This window comes from Octodon degus, unplaced genomic scaffold (genome assembly GCF_000260255.1).
Source record: "Octodon degus isolate 3935 unplaced genomic scaffold, OctDeg1.0 scaffold00037, whole genome shotgun sequence".
Classification (NCBI taxonomy): Eukaryota; Metazoa; Chordata; class Mammalia; order Rodentia; family Octodontidae; genus Octodon; species Octodon degus.
In genome coordinates, this window is record NW_004524613.1 from 1,501,530 (window position 1) to 1,523,711 (window position 22,182).

General features: G+C 45.1%; 1 protein-coding gene and 1 non-coding gene across 3 annotated transcripts in view; both read left to right on the plus strand.

The window, feature by feature from the left end:
• Positions 1-20,134, plus strand: part of Tbc1d20 (TBC1 domain family member 20) — a 39,683-nt gene extending 19,549 nt beyond the window's left edge. Inside the window, exons 3-9 of one of the 2 annotated variants that reach the window (XR_002821011.1) lie at positions 2,498-2,578; positions 13,870-14,056; positions 14,221-14,322; positions 16,045-16,186; positions 17,806-17,993; positions 18,204-19,487; positions 19,737-20,134. Coding sequence is in view for 1 of the 2 variants with exons in the window: in XM_023714748.1 (XP_023570516.1) it covers positions 2,498-2,578; positions 13,870-14,056; positions 14,221-14,322; positions 16,045-16,186; positions 17,806-17,993; positions 18,204-18,459 (956 nt within the window). In the remaining variant the exon portion in view is untranslated. Of the gene's footprint in view, positions 1-2,497; positions 2,579-13,869; positions 14,057-14,220; positions 14,323-16,044; positions 16,187-17,805; positions 17,994-18,203 lie in introns of both variants that reach the window. The other variant, XM_023714748.1, reaches the window with a different exon arrangement.
• On the plus strand, positions 1,957-2,063 carry LOC111816690. Its single transcript, XR_002821039.1, has one exon. It is a non-coding gene; the product is annotated as a U6 spliceosomal RNA (small nuclear RNA).
• Positions 20,135-22,182: the final 2,048 nt, after the last annotated feature.

Here is a 22,182-nt window from a genome sequence, read left to right on the forward strand (position 1 = left end):
CCTGAACCATGAAGAATGTCAAGAAATGAAGGGAAAAAGCCTAGAGGAGGCAGGAAGGATAGACCCTGCCCCCTTTTCTTTTTTTTTTTTTTTTTTAATTATTTATTTATTACATTTATTTATTGTGTGTGTGTGTGGCCAGCTCAGCCCACCAGGGGGCGGGGCTGGCTGGCATGTGGCGCTGGGGGATCGAACCGCGGTCTCTGTGCTTTGCTTAGCTTGCTCCAAGTAGGTGCTTTAGACCACTGAGCCATCTCTCCAGCCCCTTAAAATAATTTCTGAAGGATCTTTTCCATATCTAATCAATACCAGTGCTAGTTTTTGCTGTATGATTAAATTTTTGGTTTTGCCAAGAGAGTTAAACAGTCTGTTGTAAAGATAGCTTCATTTATAGGAATGATTCTTAGAAATGTTGATTTAAGGGCTGGCAAGATAGCTCAGCAGTCCAAGCACCTGTTTGTCAAGATCAGGGACCCAGGTTCAATTCCTGGCACCGCATGTCTTGCCGGCCTTGCCTAGGATACACCAAGTTGGCCCCAGAAACTGGGCATGGTGGTGCATGCCTATCCTAGTGCTGAGGAGGCTGAAAACAGGAGGATTACTATGACTCTGAGCTGCATAGTAAGATCCTGTACCAAATACATAAAAAAAAAATTTTTTGAAGTTTAAAAAATAGGGGCTGGGGGGGCTGGTGAGATGGCTCAGTGGTCTAAAGCACCTACTTAGAACAAGCTTAGCAAAGCACAGGGACCGCGGTTCAATCCCCCAGCACCACATGCCAGCCAGCCCCGCCCCCTGGTGGGCTGAGCTGGCCACACACACACACACACACACACACACACACACACACACAAATAAATAAAAATAAATTTAAAAAAAAAATAAAAAAATAAAAATAAAAAATAGGGGCTGGGGAGATAGCTCAGTAGAATAAGAGCTTGCCTGGCAAGCTCAAGGGCCTGAGTTCAATCCCCGGTTTCTTCCCCCCCTTCCCCCCCCCAAAAAAAATTAAAAAATAAATGTTGATTTATAAGAAGCTAGTGTTGTCAGAAGAAAAGTATTTCTACGTGCATGGTTAACTGGGCTGTGTGTTCATTTCAGTTTTATTTTGAGTAAACCTGGACCTAATTCGTACTTGGGATTCACTGCTGCATTCACCATAGTGGTCTAGAAGGATAGGGTGCTTGCTTTTAAATGTCCCATTTTTGCCACTGCTCTGCAGAGTTTTAGAAATAAGTAGGACCTCAGAAGGAGGGTCTGTAGACAAATAACACAGCTGCACACTTTATTCTGGATCTGCCAAGTGAGCTTAACATGATTTGGACTAAAATTTTATTGTGTTCAAAATTGTAATGTTTACTTTTTCTGAAATTTGAGGTGCAACATGCATAAATGTGAAGCTTTAAAATAAAAATGCAGATGGGAGCTTCTCTGGAAAGACTTGTGAAGATCAGAGTACATTCTAAAGTGGCCAGGGCCCTCACAGAGCCGCACTTGCAGTGCATTCCTTGCCTTCCTGCTTGCTCATTTTTATTCCTGTCTGATGCCTATGCAGTTTATATTTATGGTATCCACTTGAATTCTCCATGTCCTCCTAGAGGTTGAGAGAGAGAGAGAGAGAGAGAGAGAGAGAGAGAGAGAGAGAGAATTTTAAAGAAATAATCCTTTTTAAAACAGTTGATGTTGAGTGGCTAGGGAAGAAAATTGGAAATAACAGGAAGGATGGGTAAAAAGGAATTTAGTTAATATGAATTATTCTATAAACTTACCAGTCTTATACATCATATTGAGTTTTGTGTTGATTTTGATCTTTGAGACATGATAGTCTGTTGCCTGCAGTCTGTCCTGGAATATTAGAACACCATGTTTAAGAATGTTTATTTAAATTTATGAAATAAAATGAGTGATTCTTAATGGTTGTATAGTTTTATTTTGATTTTTAAAAAAAGTAAGCTAGTGCTCGCTTTGGCAGCACATATACTAAAAGTGGAATGATACAGAAAAAATTAGCATGGCCCCTCTGCAAGGATGACACACAAATTCATGAAGCAGTCCATATTTTTCTGCATCAATAAAGCTCTTGGTGGGGCCAGGGAGATTGTTCAGTGGAATAAGCACTTCCCTGGCAAGCACAAGCGCTTGAGTTCAATCCCCAGTTCTGCCAAATAAATTAAATAAATAAATAAAGCTCTTGGCTTATTATATGTCTTTTTAAAAAAAAAAAAAGCTAAGCCAAGTTTGGTGGCACAAACCTAGCACGGGGTGGGGGTGGGGGGTGGGGGTTGAGGCAGAAAGATCGCCACAAGTTCAAGGCCACTCTTGGCTACATAGAGAGTTAAAGACCAGTCTGGACTACATAGCAAGACTGTGTCTCAGAAAAAAAAAAAAACAGTAAATTAGTATGTGTAATACCAGGCCTTCGATGTCCTTATAATGTTTTGCTTCTCTCTGGGCTTGCAGACATTCCTGCTGTAACATTTTCTTCCCCCTCCAATAGGAAAGAACCTACGGGAGGTGAGCAAGGACTACCAACAAGTGCTGCTGGACGTCAGGCGGTCATTACGGCGCTTTCCCCCTGGTGAGAGCTCTGACTTTGCTACATTGGAAGGAGCCTTTCTGTCCCCATGCACTTCCCTCCGTGTGTGAGTGCTTGCCAGTCAACTGGGAAAGAGACATGTTCATGATCTGCTTTGCTTCTCTGGCAATTCCACCTGAGGTCTGTGAAGAGGAGACGCACTAACGGGAGCCTCTAACCCTCTGAGCTCATGCATCTGAAACCAAGCCTGGCCTGAATTTGTCTGTTACAGACCTTCTTTCCTGTTTGTATGCTTGCTTCCTGGAGTGGTGCTTGTGCCGCTTCTATTACTGTAGCTAGTAGCCTGCTAACTTCATTTATAATTTAAAAAAAAATTTCAAACAGGGTTTTGCTATGCGGTACAGGCCTTCAACTTGATATGTTGTCTAGGCTAGCCTTTAACTCAAAATCCTCCTGCCTCAGTCTTCTGAGTGCTGGAATTAGAGATGTGCGCCACTGCTTCTGTTTTCATTTTGTTTTGGATAAAACATGCCATGGCTGAGTCTCCCTTTTGTTCCTGCTCTTTTGGACAAAACCACACAGGAAAGATGCCTTCCCCTTTCCACCTGTTTTCCCTCTAAACCACTTCCATTTATGTTGTATCAGTCTGGAGTGTTCTTCCTGCAGAGTGAACTCTCCTTGTGGTTTCATATTTTTTTCATTCATGTTCTTCAGTTTCCCTGACCACTCTTATTGGAAAATCAGTGTTTGATTTTTACTCCTACTGTTTTTATTACTTTACTTACCCATGGTTCTTAGTTTACTTCATTTTATCTTCTCCAGTATGCATTGTTGGAGAAAAGTGGGGTGATTATGGCAAGAAAGGCCCTGCTGTAAACCTGAGCCTTTGTCAGTGTAATCTTCGGCCCTTGCCTCAGCTTTGCTCTCTGTACTTGTGAAAGCTCAGCTCACACTGTGAGGAAACTGATCTCCATGCTGCTTTTTTTTCAGATAAGGTCTCACTGTACATTTCTTTTTTTAAAAAAAAAAACAACATTTATTTAGTGTGTGTGTGTGTGTGTGTGTGTGTGTGCCCAGCTCAGCCCACCAGGGGGCGAGGCTGGCTGGCATGTGGTGCTGGGGGATCAAACCGTGGTCCCTCTGCTTTGCCAAGCTTGTTCCAAGTAGGTGCTTTAGACCACTGAGCCATCTCACCAGCCCCTCACTGTACATTTCTGACTGGCCTTGAGCTCACAGTGATCTGCCTTAGCCTCCTGATTTCTGGGATTATAAGCATGCACCACCATGCCTGGCTACATGCCATTCAAAAGCAGTGTGAAAGGCAAGGTTTGGCTTTTTTTTGCTTTCCCTCTCTCGTTAACCATGAATGATACTTTAGTCATTTTTATTTACAACTCAGACTCTGGAGATGCAGAATTTTAATAACCCTTGCCCATGAGCTTCGTGGGTACTGCTCTGCCATGCTGCATCCCCAGGAATCTTGAGTAGGCTGCCCGTGGTCTCACATGGAGTCTCTTGCCGACAGTGTCACTGGGGAAGATCAAGTCCTCAGAGCTTGTGGGATGCACAGCTGTCAGCACACAGCTCCCTGGATACTTTGCTTGTTTTTTATTTGGTGTTTTTGAGTTGGCTTAGGCAAAACTCTTTTGAGCAATAAAAAACACATGCTTTCCCCCTGAACTTTATTTGCAGTTCACCTACTAGCCATAACAAGATATTCTGAGATTTTAACCAAGGAAGTGGAACAAAGATCAGGATAGCTTTCCAGCCCCTTGCTTCAGTTTCCATGGCTGCTGCAGTGTTCAACTCCCTTAGCTGAGTGCAGGTCTAGCTCTTCTGTAGCTGCAGAAGACCTGTGAAAGGCCAAACTTAAACTCAACAGCTGTGCACCATCACTCACAGAGGAGCAGGCTTATACATACTCTCGCACTGAAGAGGAGAACCGCGCTGAGCAGGCTGTTTCCACTGTACCTGCTGTTTGCGGAGAACAGTGCTTCCTAGGCTATTTGGTTTGGTTTAGAGGGAAACATGCAAACTTTTTCATTTTTAAATTATAATACCATTCCAAAAGTTTCAGAAATAAGACAAAGAATTCCCCAGATAGCTTTTGCCTAGATTTCCTTATTCACATTTATCACGTGTTTTATTAGCTATTGGCTCTTCCTTCTCCATACAGATAAATAAAACTTTTTGTGAGCCACTTAAAATTGTAAACACATTGCCCCTTAGCGAAAATATTCCAAGATACAGTTTTTAAAAATAATTTTAAAATAATAATTTAAAAATAGTAGGGGGGCCTGGCCCTAGCTCAGTCCTTTAAGTGGCTGCTTCCACAAAGCTGGCAGCCTCAGGTTGCTGGAGTTCGAACCTCACAACTCTCCCGCTGGCCAAAAGTGCCCTGAAGGCATTCGAGGAACAAAAAAAAAAACAACAAATAAAAATAGTAGGGCCAGGGAGATGGCTCAGTGGAATAAGCGCTTCCCTGGCAAGCACAAGGGCCTGAGTTCAATCCCCGGTTCTGCCAAAAAAAAAAAAAAAAAAAATAAGTTACCAAAATCAGTGACAGTGTTGAAAAGTACCGTTTTATTTATTTATTTTCTTTCTTTTTGGATGGTCTTCTTGAGACAAGGTCCTAATATCCAGTTCAGGCCAGCCTTGAGCTCACTGTGTAGCTCAAGCTGGCCTCAAATTCAGGGTGATCCACCTACATCAGCCTCCCAAGTGCTGGCATCACAGCCCTGTGCCACCACACCTGAGCACTATCTCTTTTTAATGCATACAAAAATATTATATTTTCCATAAATATGTTTATAAAAAGGGTCTCAATCCTATCCCAACCCATTATTTCCTATCCCTGTTCTTTTTTCTAAAGAAAACAATGCTGGGGCTAGGGAGATACTCAGTAGAATAAGCACTTGCCTGGCAAGCGCAAGGTCCTAAGTTCAATCCCCAGTACTGGAAAAACAAAGAAAAGAAAACAATGCTGCTGCCCTTACCTGTATCAGTAAACAGGATAGGCCTGCCAGACTTTTGTCACTCTAGCTGGAAATAAAGGCTGCACCTGGAGCCAGTCTTGGGGTTCTGAGAAGACCCCGCTAGGTGAGAGGCAGCAACTGAAAGGCAAACAAATGAAGCAGGCACCTGCAGTGGTCATCATATTAGCAGAAATAAGATGCCTCAGCCAGACACTTACAGAAGGTGGGTGAGAGGGACAGGAGTCCCACAAAACTTCATGTCTGGGTCCTCATCAAAAGACTGCAGGTAGGGCTGGCCAGGTAGTTCAGTGGACTAAAGTGCCTGCTTATGTATGTAGGCACAGGGACCGAGGTTCAATCCCTGGGTTCTGTGTCGGCCCTGCCCCCAAGGCATGCTGAACCGGTGATTGAGACTGGGCTTGGTGGTGCATGCCTGTAATCAGCTTGGGAGGCTGAAATCAGGAGGGTACTTTGAGTCTGTCTGTGTAGTGAGACCCTATAAACCATATACTAAATACATTAAATAAAACAAATTCTCATTTTAAAAGACTGCGGGTCCAAGGACAGAATATGTCTGTCTGGGTGTCAGACGCACACTAGCATAAGGTAAACAAGAATTAGGGCAAGGCCAGGAGCTAGAAGGGGCCCTTCAGGGGTCCTGGACTAGTAACAGTCCCCCCATGTTCTCCGATGGTAGTGATGCTCCCAAGACCCTGGCAAGGAGCACTCAGATGGAGCTGGCCTGTGTGTGCTGGTCTCCACACACTCAGTGCCTGCTCAGTAGGATGCCAGACAGATGTGCTAGAGCTTTCTGAGCAAGCTGGCTTTACATTGACCTTGAGGAAGCCATTGGTCACCAGTCCTCACTGCAGGGGTAGAAGTCATTCTCATGCTGGTCTCGTGCAGCCTCTGCTCTATATGCCTAGTGCTCAAAGGCAAGGTGTTCCGGACCAAGTTAAATGGTGCAGATACTTGAGGTTCCCCAGTTTATAGCAGAAGGGGCTGTGCCTGTGGGCAACCATAGGCATGTCGTGCAAACTTGCAGCCACACGCCTGGCTCTGTGCTTATGTGGAACTCCACCCAGCCCTTGGCATAGTCCTTGCTGTACTTCGATCTCTTTGTTCCTCTGGAGGCTGCTGCTGCCTTCTTGTGTCTCACAAACCTGTCCTGAGAGAAACGTGAAAGTCTGAAAGAACATACTTCTGACCTCAAGCACTGAGGAGGCTGCATACATGTAGGGGTCAGAAGTGCTGTGAGGTATGACCCAGGTACACAATACCTGGCACCGCCTGCTTCTTGTTGCCTGGAGCCTCTTCTTTGGGTTCCTCCTGCTCTTTTGCTTCTGGTTTCTGTCCCTGCCAGCTATCATGCTCCATTAACTATCTCAGAACCCCTGGCCAATATACTGGTCAGTACATGGAGCATGACAGGCTGTTAAGCAGCTGTAGCAGGTGACATTTTGTGCCAAAAGTACCATTATTTAACCCACAGATTTTATTGAGGTTTCACCATTTATCCTAGTAATGTGCGTCACTGAAAAAAAAAAAATAATAAGCTAGGCATGGTAGCAGAAACCTATAATTCTGATACTCAGAAGACAGACTTTTCTTTTCTTTTTTTTTCAGAACCGAGGATTAAACTCAGGCCCTTGTGCTTGCCAGGCAAGCGTTTATTGTACTGAGCCATCTCCCCAACCCCTTTATGTTTTCTGACAAGCCATCTAGCTGTGTTAAATTTCCCATACTTTGGGTTGATCTGGTGTTACATCATTAAGAGATTTGGGTTTATACACTTTTTTTTTTATGAGCAGAATATATTTATTGAGAGAAAGAAAGCTGTCCGAGAGAGGGACAGGAGGGGGGCCCGAGCGGGTTGTCCCCTGGGAAGCTGTTTCTTTTTTCTTTTCTTTTCTTTTTTTTCTTCTTTTTTTTTTTTTTTTTTTTTTTTTTTTTTTGGTGGGGGGAAGCTGTTTCTTCCAGGAACTTTATAGTGTAAAACCATGTGGGGCTAAGGTAGAGAAAGGGGAAACTTGCTTAGGTGGGTGTGGGGTGGGACAAAACTATGGTCAACCAATGGGATTACAAGCACCATTGCTCAGGTAAAACTGATTAAATCCAGTATCAAATGGGAAAATGAGTCACGTAGCAAGCAGGCATGAATACGGGACAGGGTCTCTTCCCTTTGGGGGTTGGGCTAGTGACTCACTTGGGTCTTTTCAGGTGATCGATACCTATTTAGTCAGATTTTTTTTTTTTTTTTTAACTTATTACATTTATTTATTGTGTGTGTGTGTGGCCAGCTCAGCCCACCAGGGGGCGGGTCTGGCTGGCATGTGGTGCTGGGGATCGAACCGCGGTCCCTCTGCTTTGCCAAGCTTGTTTCAAGTAGGTGCTTTAGACCACTGAGCCATCTCACCAGCCCCCTCGATACCTATTTAGAATATCAATCCCAGGTGCTAATCTTTTAGTATTTGTTTGGCCTTTAGGTCTTTAGGTCTGGTTCACAGCAGGAGCATCTGCCCCTCCCATAGTTGTCTTTATCTTCTGTGCTGTCTCCTTTGAGGGCCTGGCCCTGCCTGACTGCCTATAATATTTCTATCTAACTTGGCTGCCTGCAATACTCCCCCCTCTGAAGAAGTAACCTGAACTGCCGTGAAGGGAAATATGGGTGAAGACCGCTCTGGCTTCTTCACACTGAAATGGGTCGTAGTTGTTGACCAGTAGTCAGATATATTCTTTAGAGGTTTTATCTAAATGCCCAATAGATGACAGGCATTTTTTCTTGGGTGAACATAGAGCTTTGAGTCTGGAGGAGACAAAGCCAAAGAAACAAGTCTAATAATCACAACAGGATAATTATGAAAAAGATGAGTTAGAACTTTTTGTAGGTCTATTAGCAGATATCTCTCAAATGTTAGGTTTAATCTCGTTTTTATCTTTTATGGCCATCGTATATTGTCTCAAACAAACTGGCCTTTTCTATTATTACTGGGGCACATGAATTGCTGGGCCTAGGGAAAACACTGAGTACTCCGGTTTGCAAGCAGGGCCACTGGCTGGGTAACTATCAACAAACCTGTATGAGCTTCTATCAAACGTCTAACAGGCATTTTTCTTATATTAGCAGTTAACATGGGTTCCTTTAGGCTGAGAGGTGAAGACCCATGAGCTTAATCGGAAACCTTTTCTGACTCCATTATGAACACTTTTTTCTTCTCTAGCAGCTTTGGACATTTTTCCTTGAAATGTCCCTTTTCTCTGTCCGGATCCAGGAAAGCATAACTTTTTTATTTTCTGACTGGCCTTCATTTCTGTAGGATGTTAGTATCACTATTTTTATTTTTGTCTATAATTTTATTATGTATACTTTTTATCTCAACTCAGACATTTATTTCTTTAAACCCTTCTAACTTCTGTAGCTTGTGTCAGACATCTGAGGCTCACTGAGCAAGATACAACTTTTTGGTTTTAGGTTTTACCTGTATGATTACCTGGGTTTTGGTATCTTCTAGGAAGAACAAATTTTCTGAGAAATTAGAGCACATATAATCAAAGTACGAACATTCGAGCTAACAGGTACATTTATAAACTTTGAGATCTAGTATTCATAACTCACTAGCTCTTAGACCCATTTATTCATGGAGTCTGACAGTTTGTTATAAGTCTCCCTAGCTTTAGGTAAGAGACCTCACACGTGTATTAACTATGAGCATGAAATGCCTGAGTTATATCAGAAATCAACCAGATGAACTTATACACTTACGAAATACACAGCATTTAGTCAGATTAAACCAATGAAATACCTTTTAAATCTTGTACATGAACAACAAGATTTATTGTTTGTAAAACATCAGTCTCAGCATAATTAAGATTAGTTAGCATCCTGAATATATTGCAATATCTCAGTTATAGCTAAAGCAAGATGTCTTCTAAAGTCTTTTTTTTTTTTTTTTTTTTTTTCAGAACCAGGGATTGAACTCAGGCCCTTGTGCTTGCCTGGGAAGCATTTATTCCACTGAGCCATCTCCACAGCCCCTTCTAAAGTCTTTTTATTGCAGTACAATGACTGGAAGGAAAGTCAGGGCTGGAGAAGGACGAAGAGAACTGTGCCAATGTCCAGCAATAGGCTGGGTTTCCTCTAGTCATGATTACTCAGGGTTCCTCCATGCAGATGGCAGGTAGAAATAACAGTGTGGCCAGGGGAAAGAGGCAGGCCCAGGGCCCTTCAGTCCTACTGGACCATCTGGGAAGCTGAGTCTGAGCTCGGGCCTCCGCCTCAGAGTGCTGTCTTACTTTTAGTGGCTGGCTGCCTTGGCAGTCAGGGCATGGCTTGTAGGCTTCTTAAGGCAGTGCCTCTTACAGTGGCCTGGCTTCTGACAGCAGTAGCAAGTGAACCTCGTTGTTGAGATCATTTTGGAGCCAAGAGAATCAGATGTAGGGTCTGTTTTGAGATCGCAACAAAGGCAGCCATTTTTTATCTCTGCTTTCTCTCCCTGGTTTTCTCCCAGTTCTAATTATAGGACACTTAAACAGTTTTTAACAAAGTATCAAATGAGTCATCTGTAGCAAAAGCTATTTTTGTAGCTCTTTTCTAATATCTGGAGCTGACTGCATAATGAACTTACCTGTAAGAGTAATCTGTCCCTCTATTTAACTAGCATCTCAGGAAGTGTGTCTTACCAGTGCCTCTATTAAATATTACAAGAAATCGGAGGAGTATTCATCTTTCTCTTGGTAAATGTCTAAAATCTAAAATAACTAGAAATCTTGGTTTTAGTTCTTAGACCTACAAGAATACAACACTTGAAAGAAAATGTCTTTTTCAGTCTCCTGCCCCCCTATTAGGCCACCAGGGATCTGACTATTTGGACTCCAGTGGGAACTGGAAGTTCCACTGGTTGTCTATCTGTTGGCTCTTTAAAATTAACAATATACTATTCCTCTCCAAATGCAGTAGCAGCTTGTAATGCTACCTGTATTTCCATAGAAGTCGAAGTTTGGTTTGAGATTAACATTACATCTTTTCAACCTAGTTCATAAGTCTGAATAAATTGTCTAAAGACATCAGTGTACTTATCAGGGTAATCTAAGGCGCATGAACTGTGGAAGTTCTAAACTGCCTCTTTACCTTTTTTAGAAGGTATTGTCCTTGAAAAGCTTGCATAGATTTAGCTAAGAGTGGGTGTAGCCCTGTAGAGGGCTGGATTACAGCTGTTTTAGAAGACCACACCCTCTAGACAAATAGGGGAAACCTTACTTTCAGCAATGGTGGGCAAGGCTGAACTGCCTGGTTCTCATGTTGCTCACATCTATATTTTAAAACTTAAATAACAATGACCTTTTTAATGCAAACAAAATCTGAACATAAGACAAACATTTTTACTATTTTCCTTTTTACATCATCTTCCTAGTTATAAAATAGCATCACAGTTGATACTTTCCTCTTTTCATTTAAACGGCTCTTTTTTAACATGTAAGGATCAAACATCTTCCGGTGCCTAATGAAGCACACTCTAAAGGAGTAAGAGACTTTGACTGTGAGATAACCTAGAATTCAATAGAAATTACCTTTCTGGGTGTCCCCACCTTTTTTCTAATTGATTCCCTGCCCCAAGGCAGCCCTTGAGTAGCCCTCTCCAGAGCAGGTGGATGCTCCTGTTGGAGAGAAGGGAGACAAGATCCCACCAGCCTATCCACCCTCGAACTGGCGTAGATTTTTATCTCCTGAATATGTCACAAACCCTGTACTCTCACTGACTACTTGTAAGTTAACAGTTACAGTTGGTCCAGTGATGAGAATGTCTGCAAAAGGAAGCATAACTATGGCATAAAGGTCAGTTGGAAGTGAGCACTTCTCAGGCTTCAAAGATCACTTCTAGAGATAAATAGAACAATTGACTGGAGAGATTTGACCCTGTGCACTGAGTCAAGTCTCCAGACACCTGTTTTCCATCTAATCCCCTAGGTAAATATTTTTAGCAACTAAGCAAGTTTTAACCTTGAAGCTAACAGGTGAAATTTATATTTATCATCTAGCAATCACGTTTTACATGTTGGTAAAGACAGTACAGCTGGCAGAAAATCTTACTCTTAGTTAACACATAAGGCACAGATGTAAGCTTCCCTGATAACCACTATTGTAAACTGTCTCAGCCTTATTTCTCAAAGAGTGACTCATTAACTTGTTTACTGAAAAGCTCAGGTAAAATTCCTACTTTACTAGCATAGAGAGAAAAGGTACAGTAGGTAAGTGGAGATCTTTCAGTGGTCAAGAGCCAGTTTCCACCAAAGAACCTTTGGATATGGCCATAACCCCTCAGGTATTCTCAGTTTCTGTTGGTTCACACAACCAGAGATGTCTCCAGAAAAAAATGCAGCAGTTTCTCTGGTCAACATTCCATCAGCCATAGCCTTCAATGGGGATTCACCAGAGAACGGCTGGGGAAACCTGTTCTCTGCTTCAAAGAGTGGCAGCTGCTCTAAGAACATTTACTAGCTGGCATAGTAACCACTGTTTGTCCAAGTTCTATAAGGGATAGTTAAAAGCCTGAGCAAGATTACTAGCACTTCACATTAAAGGCTTTTTTTGTTTTGTTTTGGCAGAACCAGGGATTGAACTCAGGCCCTTGCACTTGCCAGGGAAGCGCTTATTCCACTGAGCCATCTCCCCGGCCCTCTACATTAAAGGCTTTTAAAGTCCACAACTTATCTCTTATGCACCTAAATGATAATTAGACCTAAGAGAAAAGATTGAATCCTCCCTTACACTAAATGTGTTTTGGTCCCATAAGTGTGCTCCTTTAGGAGATAGCTCCTTCTGGTGTCACCCAAAAGTTGGCTCTCTCCACTGTGTCTCATGTTTAGCCTCCTGAAGGAGACTTGCCTAGAACACTAAGTCAGGACATGGCTTTTATATGTGTCTTCCTGGACAGGCATAGTCCTCTTGGTCTCATCTGACCCACAGATAAGATATGTGTCCTTTTTCTAAAATGACTTCCCTCTCTTCAGCGTTAACAAACACTCATTTTCTAAGGGCTTCACTTAGTTGGAACAGTCTATAAAAGTTTTCCTAATTTTACATGCCTCTAAAAGGGAAAGTACAAAGAGGTGGGAAAATTAGGAGTAAAGTCAAAGGAAGGAAACTGAAACATTCGAGGCCTGACATTCCCTCTAGCATGTAGAGGGGGATCAGAACCAGTCCATCCCAGTGAAACCTGTCCTCCAAGTCTTTAAGAACGGTTGCTGACCTAATGTTATTTAGCTGGCAAAAGGAGTCCCATGTTTTATATACAGGCATGTATATTTCGTAAGTCTGAGCTGGCTAACAGTCCCATTTTACAGAGATTTATATAAAATCCACTAGGAGGCTTACTAACAGTACTCTGTAGCGCTGTTTTCTAAAGTCAAGCAAGGAATACCAGTACATTTAGCATCTAGTTCCAATGCAACATATACAAATAGTCATAAAATGTCCCATTAAAGAAATATCATAAGCTTGTAACATTTCCATATTTTAACTTAGATTTACCAACAACATTTTGACCAATATTTTAACAAAACTACATATAGACAAAGCATAAGCAATTGTAAACAATGTTTTTAACAGTGTTATGAGACAAAATTGTATGAGACAAAGTATGAGCAATTAATTATGAGCAATGGGCAAAGACATTAACATTTGAAGCATAAAAATTTGTTACCTAAGCAAGTCCCAGTCCAGAATTTATGAAAGAAAAGCAAACTTATACCTCCGTCCAATGATCTCGGTGGTTTCCAAAATGATACAGGGAGAAAAACTGATCTCGGGTGGGTGACCTCCAAACAATATAGGGAACCTCCAAATGACATAGGGAAAAATGATCTCTGGACCTGACCTGCACAAGTTCATGTTCTCTAAAACTGAAGAATGAATTTTAGGAACAAACGGAGGTTATGAGCAGAATATGTTTATTGAGAGAAAGAAAGCTTCTGTCCGAGAGAGGCACAGGAGGGGGTCCCGAGCAGGTTGTACCCCCTATACACTGTTGATAGGAGTTGCACTGATGTGCTGCAGAGCTCTAGTCAGCATTTCACCTTAGGAGGTGGGTGTATCCCACAGTTCTGTGGCCAGTGGGAAGAACTGGATGGCTTGGTTAAAGGGGTGTGTGTAGGTTCCCCTAAGGTTGTAAGGTTGATGGCTTGTGGCTCTTTGCTATGTGCCAGATGTTAGCAGTATGTGGATCTTATAAGTTTTTCAGTTTGTTCCTGACTCATTCCTTTGGACATTTTGTAAGAAAATCTATTGTTGACCTTCTTCCTAACCTCTTTGTCATGAGGGTGGTCGCTGTGTTCCAGTGCATCTCCCACTTCCTCTCCCAGGCATGCCAGATGAGCAGAGGGAAGGGCTCCAGGAAGAGCTCATCGATATCATCCTCTTCATCTTGGAGCGGAACCCTCAGCTGCACTACTACCAGGGCTACCATGACATTGTGGTCACCTTTCTGCTGGTGGTAGGCGAGAAGTTGGCAACATCCTTGGTAGAAAAGTTATCTACCCACCACCTCAGGTACCTGGATAGAGGGCCTCGGGGTGGATATCACTCCTCTTGCCCCTTAGGATAACTACTTGGCCAATCTTCTAGTCAGTTTCTTCAGTGATTTGAGCCCAGTCTTCAACCAGCCTTCATCTAACGTTTGATCTGACCAAGCTCACTGAATTATCTCCCTCCAGGGACTTCATGGATTCCACAATGGACAACACCAAGCACATATTAAACTACCTGATGCCCATCATTGACCAGGTGAATCCAGAACTCCATGATTTCATGCAGAGGTACGTGGGGGTTTATATTTATACATGCACACACGCACACATGCACATACTCCCTCCTAGCTCATTCCTTCCTCTCAGATCTCATTTGGTTTCCTCACCACTTTATGCTGATCAGTTTTAAGTTCTCCTGACTTATCCTTTCCAGTCACCTGTGATCTTTGTCACCGAGTTTTCTGCACCATCTTGGAACACTTTTTGAGTGTTGTGCCATACTAGGGATGCAGACATGATACAGCTCGTGCCTTGAAGACTCTGCATCTGAAGAGGTAGAGAACACAAGGTTGCAAGCATAGACTTTGAGGCTGTGGCTCAAGAGAAATGCAGAGAGTCCTAGGGATTGAGAGAAGAGAAGAACAAGGCTGTCAAGGATGAGGACACCTGTGTGTGGTTTTATTTCCCAAGGAGAAGTATTTCTTAATATGTGCCATAGATTTTATTTTATTATTTTTTAAAATCTTTTATTTCTTTATTTGGTACAGGGTCTCACTCTGCAGCTCAAACTTAAAGCCTCTGTCTGTCTGTCTCCCCAGCACTGGAGTTACAGACGTGGGCCACCACAAGTAGTTTAGGTGGCCAGCTAGGCACAGAGTGGGCACAAATGTGTGGTACTGGGGATCGAACCCAGATCCTTGCACTTGGCCAGGCAGACGCTTAGACCGCTGAGCTATCTCCCCAGCCCCATGCCATAGATTTTAAAAATTTAAATACTGACTTTTAAGATAGCTTAAGCTATCATGTTAATTGAAAAATTAACACAGTTGTAGATTTTATGCACAAGAGAATATGTGCCTGTGCCCTCTCAAGAGGAGGTGTCTCAGAAAGTCACCCTAGTAACAGCTCTGAGAATAGCTCTTATCCCACAGTTGCCATCTGTTGAGCATCAGAAAATAGGCAGCCAGGGCTGGTCAGATAACTCAGTGGACTAAAATGCCTGCTTAGGCAGAGCATAGTGACCCAGGTTTGATCCCCAGCGTGCTGTGCTGGCCCCACCCCCTGGGCGCACTGAGATGTCAATTGAGACTGGGTGTGGTGGCGTGCACCTGTAATGCCAGCACTTGGGAGGCTAAAAGCAGGAGAACTACTATGAGTCTGATCTAGGTAGTGAAACTCTGTACCAAATACATTTTTAAAAAAAGACAGAAAATAGGCAGTCAGGACATTGTTCTAATATTAATGTCCAGGCACATTTTAAAGACTTCTGTTGGGGGAGGGCTTGAGACAGGGTCTTACATTGTAGTACACACTGATCTTAAACTCACTCTGTAGCCCAAGCTAGCCTCAAACTCAAGGTGATCTTCCTGCCTCAGTCTCCTGAGTGCTGGGATTACAGGCCTGTACTACCACACTTCACTTAAAGACTATATTTTGTGAAGGCCAGGGAGATGGCTCAATGGAATAAGTGCTTCCCTGGAAAGCACAAAGGCCTGAGTTCAATCCCTGGTTCTAAAAAAAAAAAAAAAAAGATATTTTGGGGCTGGGGAGACGGCTCAGTGGAATAAGCGCTTCCCTTGCAAACACAAAGGCCTGAGTTCAATCCCCAGTTCCACCAAAAAAAAAAAAGACTATATTTTGTGAGAAGGTGCTAACTTGTAGGTGACCACATTGTCTAGAAAGTGTGTTTCCCAAATGCCTCTTTCTCACCAGCGCTGTGGCCAAATGCCCAAAGAAGAAGATGGAATATCTAGACCAGGAGCCTAACATCCAGGTTTCTTTTACTCCTAGTGCTGAGGTGGGAACCATCTTTGCGCTCAGCTGGCTCATCACCTGGTTTGGGCATGTCCTGTCTGACTTCAGGCACGTGGTGCGGTTATATGACTTCTTCTTGGCCTGTCACCCACTTATGCCCATTTATTTCGCAGCTGTGGTAAGTATAGGCCATGAGCCAGCAACTGGATTCACCATCTAACATGCTTTTTTCTTGAAAGGGACCCTGGTGGTTGTGCAAACGTGAAGAAGATGGTACCACCAAGGTTGGTGTCCCTTGGCACCATGTGTGCAGTGTTAATGAGGATGTTATAAGGAAAAATGTTGGGAAATGCTCATTAAACATTTTGTTTTCTTTCTTTCTTTCTTTCTTTCTTTCTTTCTTTCTTTCTTTCTTTCTTTCTTTCTTTTTTGAGAGATGGCTTCCCAGTTCAGGCTGCCCTTGAACTTATTTTGTAGCTCAGGCTGACCTCAAACTCACAGTGATCCTCCTGCTTCAGCCTTCCAAGTGCTGGGATTACAGGTGTGTGCCACCACACCCAGCACTCTTTTACCTCTTTTTAAAAAAAAATTTTCAAAACCAAAAAAAAAAAAAAAAAATTTTTAGGGCCGGCCAGATAGCGCATCGGATTAAAGCATCTGCTTAGGCAGATGCAAGGGCCAGGAGTTCAATCCCAGGCCTGCCATGCAAGCTCTGCCCCCAGGGCTCACTGAGACAGCAATTGAGACTGGGCATAGTGGTGCACACCTGTCATCCCAGCACTCTTGGGAGGCGGTAAACAGGAGGATCACTACAAGTCCGATCTACGCAGTGAGACCCTGTACACCCTTTACACCCTGCCCTAAACACACACACAAAATTTTTTTTAATTTTTAACCAAGAATCAAACTCAGAACCTCCTGTTTGCCAAGCAAGTGTCATGCCACTGAGCTATCTCCCCAGCCCGTGCTCATGCTCACACGCTTGCGTGCACACCCTCTGGTGCTTGCTCCCTCCCTCCCTCCCTTCCTCCCTGCCTTCCTTTCTTTTTTTTTTTTTAATTTTATTTGTGTTTGAGACAGAGTCTTGCTATGTAGTCCAGGCTGCCCTCAAACTCATGGAGCATGGTGATCTTCCTGCCTCAGCCTCCATAGTACTGAGATTGCAAGCATATTCCTGGCTTAAAGAAATTTCTTCACAGTGAGGCCCTTCCAAACCTTAAAGTGCCATTGTGCACTGTGGTGTTCCTGCTGATGCCCCCAGCACAGCTCTGCAACGCACAGTTAGGGCGCCAGTGCCACAGTGCACGGCATACCCTTGGCAAACTGAGGGAAGGAAATCAGTGCCTCGCGTGGACAGTGAGGTGGCTGTGGCCATGGTAAGGGCCAGTGATCAGAAGGCCTGGCAGCACAGAGCTGTGGACTTAGGAAGGTCTCTTCACAGGTCTCTTGTCAAGCTCTGGCTTTGTGGCTAGCAGTTAGACGATGTTTAAAGGTACCAGTAGAGTCTTGATCTCCTGTTTTGAACTGTGCTATACTGTAGCTCTGGGAATCTCCCAGGAATCGTTCTCCTTTTCTTCCGAAAAGAATTTCCTTCATTACTTTGAAGACTTTGAAGGACACTTGAGCAGACAAGTGTGCCTTTCACATCAGGGTGGCAGTCTGCCCATAGCAGGAGAGGTTAGCCCAGTGTTCCTCCCTGGCTGGATACGAGTTGGCTGTACATCTGGGTTGCCTCATGCTCCCCCACCAGAGACCGATCTGTGTCTGCTCTCTGACGCAAGGTCTTCCTCCCCACAGATCGTGCTGTACCGTGAGCAGGAAGTCCTGGACTGTGACTGTGACATGGCCTCAGTCCACCACCTTTTGTCCCAGATCCCTCAGGACTTGCCCTATGAGACTCTGATCAGCAGGGCAGGAGACCTTTTTGTTCAGTTTCCCCCTTCTGAGCTCACACGAGAGGCAGCTGCTCAGCAGCAGGCTGAGAGGTGAGTGGTGCAGGGTGTGTGAGCAGGTGGCATTTGGGGAGGCTCGCATCTGATGGGCACCAGGCTTGGCCCTGGCGCCTGAGGCCTCAGAGCCCGGGGTTTTTTGAAGAAGCGTACTTCAGCATGGACAGCCCTCCTTCAGCCTCCTGAGCAGGGGCATCACTCCTGTTCTTCTCTCACACCATGCTACTTCCGCCTTCCTCCCTCCAGGACAGCGGCCTCTACTTTCAAAGACTTCGAGCTGGCATCAGCCCAGCAGAGGCCAGACATGGTGCTTCGGCAGCGGTTTCGGGGACTTCTGCGGCCTGAGGCTCGAACAAAGGATGTCCTGACCAAACCAAGGACCAACCGCTTTGTGAAACTGGCAGTGATGGGGCTGACAGTGGCGCTTGGAGCAGCTGCGCTGGCGGTGGTGAAGAGCGCCCTGGAGTGGGCCCCGAAGTTCCCGCTCCAGCTGTTCCCCTGAGCGTGGGCCACTTATCACAGCGCATCCAGGCCTTGCCTGCCCTTCTGTGGAAGGACTGAGGGAGGCGTTTCCTTGAATTAAAGGGCTCCAGGTCAGGGTGTTCTGTTTCTGCCACCCTTTGCTGCCTGTGTGGCCGTGGCTGAGGGCACAGCAGAGCCAGCTGGTGCTGCAGGCTCTGGGCCAGGCGCATCACTCCACACACCTGAGCTCTGCTGTGCTGCTCCCTGCCTGCTGGAGGATGTGGGCTTTTAGCTGGGAGTCTCTGGGCCCAGACTTGGGGTGCCACAGGAAGAAAGGGGTCACTGCTAAAGAGATCGGGCCTCAGGTGAGAGTGAGAGGGCAGAGGACGCCAGCTGGGAGCCAGATGGGCCTTCTCAAGAGCATCTCTTTTTGCTGGCCAGAAACCAGACGAACTAGGTCACTGGTTAAGTCCTACCCAGCTTCTGCCTAGAAACCACATTTCTGTACCAGGCATTTCCAGTGCAGCAGGAAGAAATATTCCTAAACTGGTTTCCCTGCCTTCTACCGCCTACCCCATTCTCTTGTACAAAAGAGATCATTTATAGAAGACACTTTTATTACTATTTTTAGAATTATACACACCTAATATATAAGATAGTTTCACTTTACCAAGTTCCTTCATGGAAAGAAATGGTCCTCATCAGAAAGATGCTTCTAAGCATTTATGCTTCTGTAACATTTCTCGTTTGCCAGAGATGCTGTTTGTAAACAGACCAACACTTCCAAAGTACCCACCTCCTAAGCACCTTTCCTTGTTTCCTGTTTATCACAAATCTTCCTTCTCCTCCCAGCTAGGCCCACTCTACCTTACGTTATCTTGGTTTGATTGGTCCTCAACGGCTGGTCTCTCCACCTCGATGGAAATGTCAGGGGAAACTGACTGGCCCTGAGGAGTGGGGTGGCAGCCACCAACAGCTGGTCTTCCCCAGACTCCTCCAAGGACCTGCAGGCCTTGGGAGCAAGAGCAAGTCTCAGATCTGGAAAAGCTTTCCTGTAAGCAAAGCCAGGTTGGTTTTATGTTCACTTTGGCTTGAAAATAGAAAGTGCCTTTTGCTGCTTTAAAGAATTGGAGTGTGTAGTACAAAGCAGCCACGTACTGTCATTGTTCTGGTGGTTTGCTTCTCTTCTCTTGGGCAGCTTATCCAAGTGGACAAGCTGGAAGCCGCCTTCCCGCACCCGAGTGTGCGTGTGCAGGGTGGGTGGCCAGGCTGCTCAGCAGAGGTGTCTGCATGCTACAGTAAACACTTTGAACCCAGACAAGCTCACCATGGCCATCACCACACAGGAGCCCCATCTAAGGGGAGATTCATCAGCACAGCAGTACGTCGCACCAGGATCCAGAGATGACAGTGGCAGGTGTGCCCAGTCTTGTCCTCCCGCAAGTTTGGCCCAGTTTCTCTACAGAGGACACAGCATCTGCTCCTCAGGCCATAAGCACTCAAGCCTGCTGGTAAATCGGAAGGAATCATGGGGAGGGAGGTGCTATAGCCCAAGGAGAAAATTCATGTGGTAGCTTTGCTCACACCAGGATTCTCTGCCACTGAGAAGCATCTATTTACCTTCAGGTGATTTACTTATTCTGTAAAGAATATGTGTAAATATTTTGTACAGAGCCCTGTATGAAATAAACAGCCATACATGGTTACAGATCTCATGTGGTTCTGTCTGTGCCCCCTGCTTACTGGTCTCGGGCATGCGACCTCCATCCTGATGCTCCTCAAGGCCCCCCAGACTCTCGCCCTTACCCAGGAGACCTGAGCATGACCTGCGGACTTCTGTGTCTGCTGCAGGCAGTGCAGTCTACACCAGCTCCCATGAGCACTGCCACAACTATCAGGCACAAGTGTGCAGGACTCATCTGCCCTTGGCTCCAAGGTTTGTTGTCATTTTAAAACTCAAATCTGAGTCTGCAGACTGGGATATAGCTCAGTGGCATAAGCACCTGCCTGGCAGGCACAAGATCGTGAGTTTGATACAAACAAAAAGAAAAAGCTGAGCTCACTCTAAATGCAGTGCTTCCTCCTTAGGTTTCCCTGCATAGAGCAGTGCCGAGAGCTGTGCTTGCCCTGCTTTCCAGCACCCTCATGACTGTCTACTGTGGGCAGGAAAATACCAGTGCTGTGTGCCTGTCACCTCTCCTTCAGAGGTCCCTGCTGAGGCAGGAAGCATGTCTGGGGTGATGTTTTCCTGGTCCAGAGAGGGGAGGCCGGAGCAGAGCCCCCACAACTTGGTTCCTTGGGTTCCACCATCAGAAGCGCAGTTGATGAGAAACCGCATACTGAGTGCTTCAGGGACCCCCTGCCTCCTGCAGCTGCCAGAGGACACACTGAAGAACAATTTGGCAAGTTTGGGACAGTGTCATTGGAGTTGGCAGCTGCCTGTAAATAATGTCCCGAGTAGAAGTTTGATGACCAAAGAACAAAACAGGCGTGGGGTATACAAGGAAGCTTAATCTTTATCCCCAATTTTTTTTTTCAGGACCAGGGATATCCCAAATTCTTGACACAGGATTTGTAAAACACTTGAAAAAACAAGTAGAAAGTAACAGGAATTATCTTTTTAATGATCCCTCTGATCCCACCTCCATTCGTAGTGAGGTGACTTGCTGTGGGACCCCTAAGTAACCTCTGGACAGAACTGACTGGTTATCAGAAAGACCAGCTGATCCCTGGGGTGGGGGGCCCTGAGGGTGGAGAATGTGGGAGAGGCCCCCGAGCTTGTGGAACAGGGTTCACAGGGTATGGAGGCTGGCACCTTTTCACCACTGAGCCCATACTGTAGGAAGCCTGACTCCAGGGTTCTCCTGAGTCCTAGTCATCCCAGGAAATGATAGCCTGAGCCAGTGAACTGGGAGCCCCTGCATCTGTTCTTGGCTAGGCCAAATGTGAGCTTCCTGAGTACCTACCCATGGCTGCAATCTGAAAGACAATAGCCTTTGGAACTAAGCCCTCTTTACATGGACTGCTGCTCCCTCCAGGTAGCTTTGGAGTTGAATACTAGATGCCCAGTGGTACCATAAAACCCCACATGATGCACAAGCCTGAGGGCAACACAGGCAGTGTAAAAATAGCTGAGCAAAGTAGAGCTATGGGGACAGCAAAGCCCAGGAGGCCAGGGGTCATCTGTGGAGAGGCATGGCACACCAACAGTGGCAGGACACTTGTGCCAATGCTGGCAACAAAGGCATTCACTCATACCTCTGCTCTCTGTGCCCACAGTGCCTGGGGTCAGCTTCTGAGTCTTGGCATCTAGTCGATGGCAGTGCCTTCCCAGGGCCTGGAATGGGCCTGCTTGTCCCTGATACCACACAACCTGGCATCTAGAGCCTAAAGGCACCTCTACTGTCATGATCACTGGCAGCAGGTGCCAGGTCTCAGCAGGGGGTGGGGCGGGCTGTGGCCATGAGGCCTACACAGGCTTTCCGGACATGTGCTGCTTCAGTCTCCTGACCAGCACAGTGGGTACAGGTCCCTTGCCATCCTGCAAAACTAGGATCTACTTCATGCCTCAATCACAGCAACTTCATCTATTCCTGAATTATTCTTGCACCTGGTACTCACTGAGAGGTCAAAGACAAGAGCCAGGCTTTTTTTTTTTTTAATGTATTTAGTACAGGGTCTCACTACACAGATCAGACTTGTAGTGATCCTCCTGTTTTCAGCCTCCCAAGCGCTGGGATTACAGGTGCACACCACCATGCCC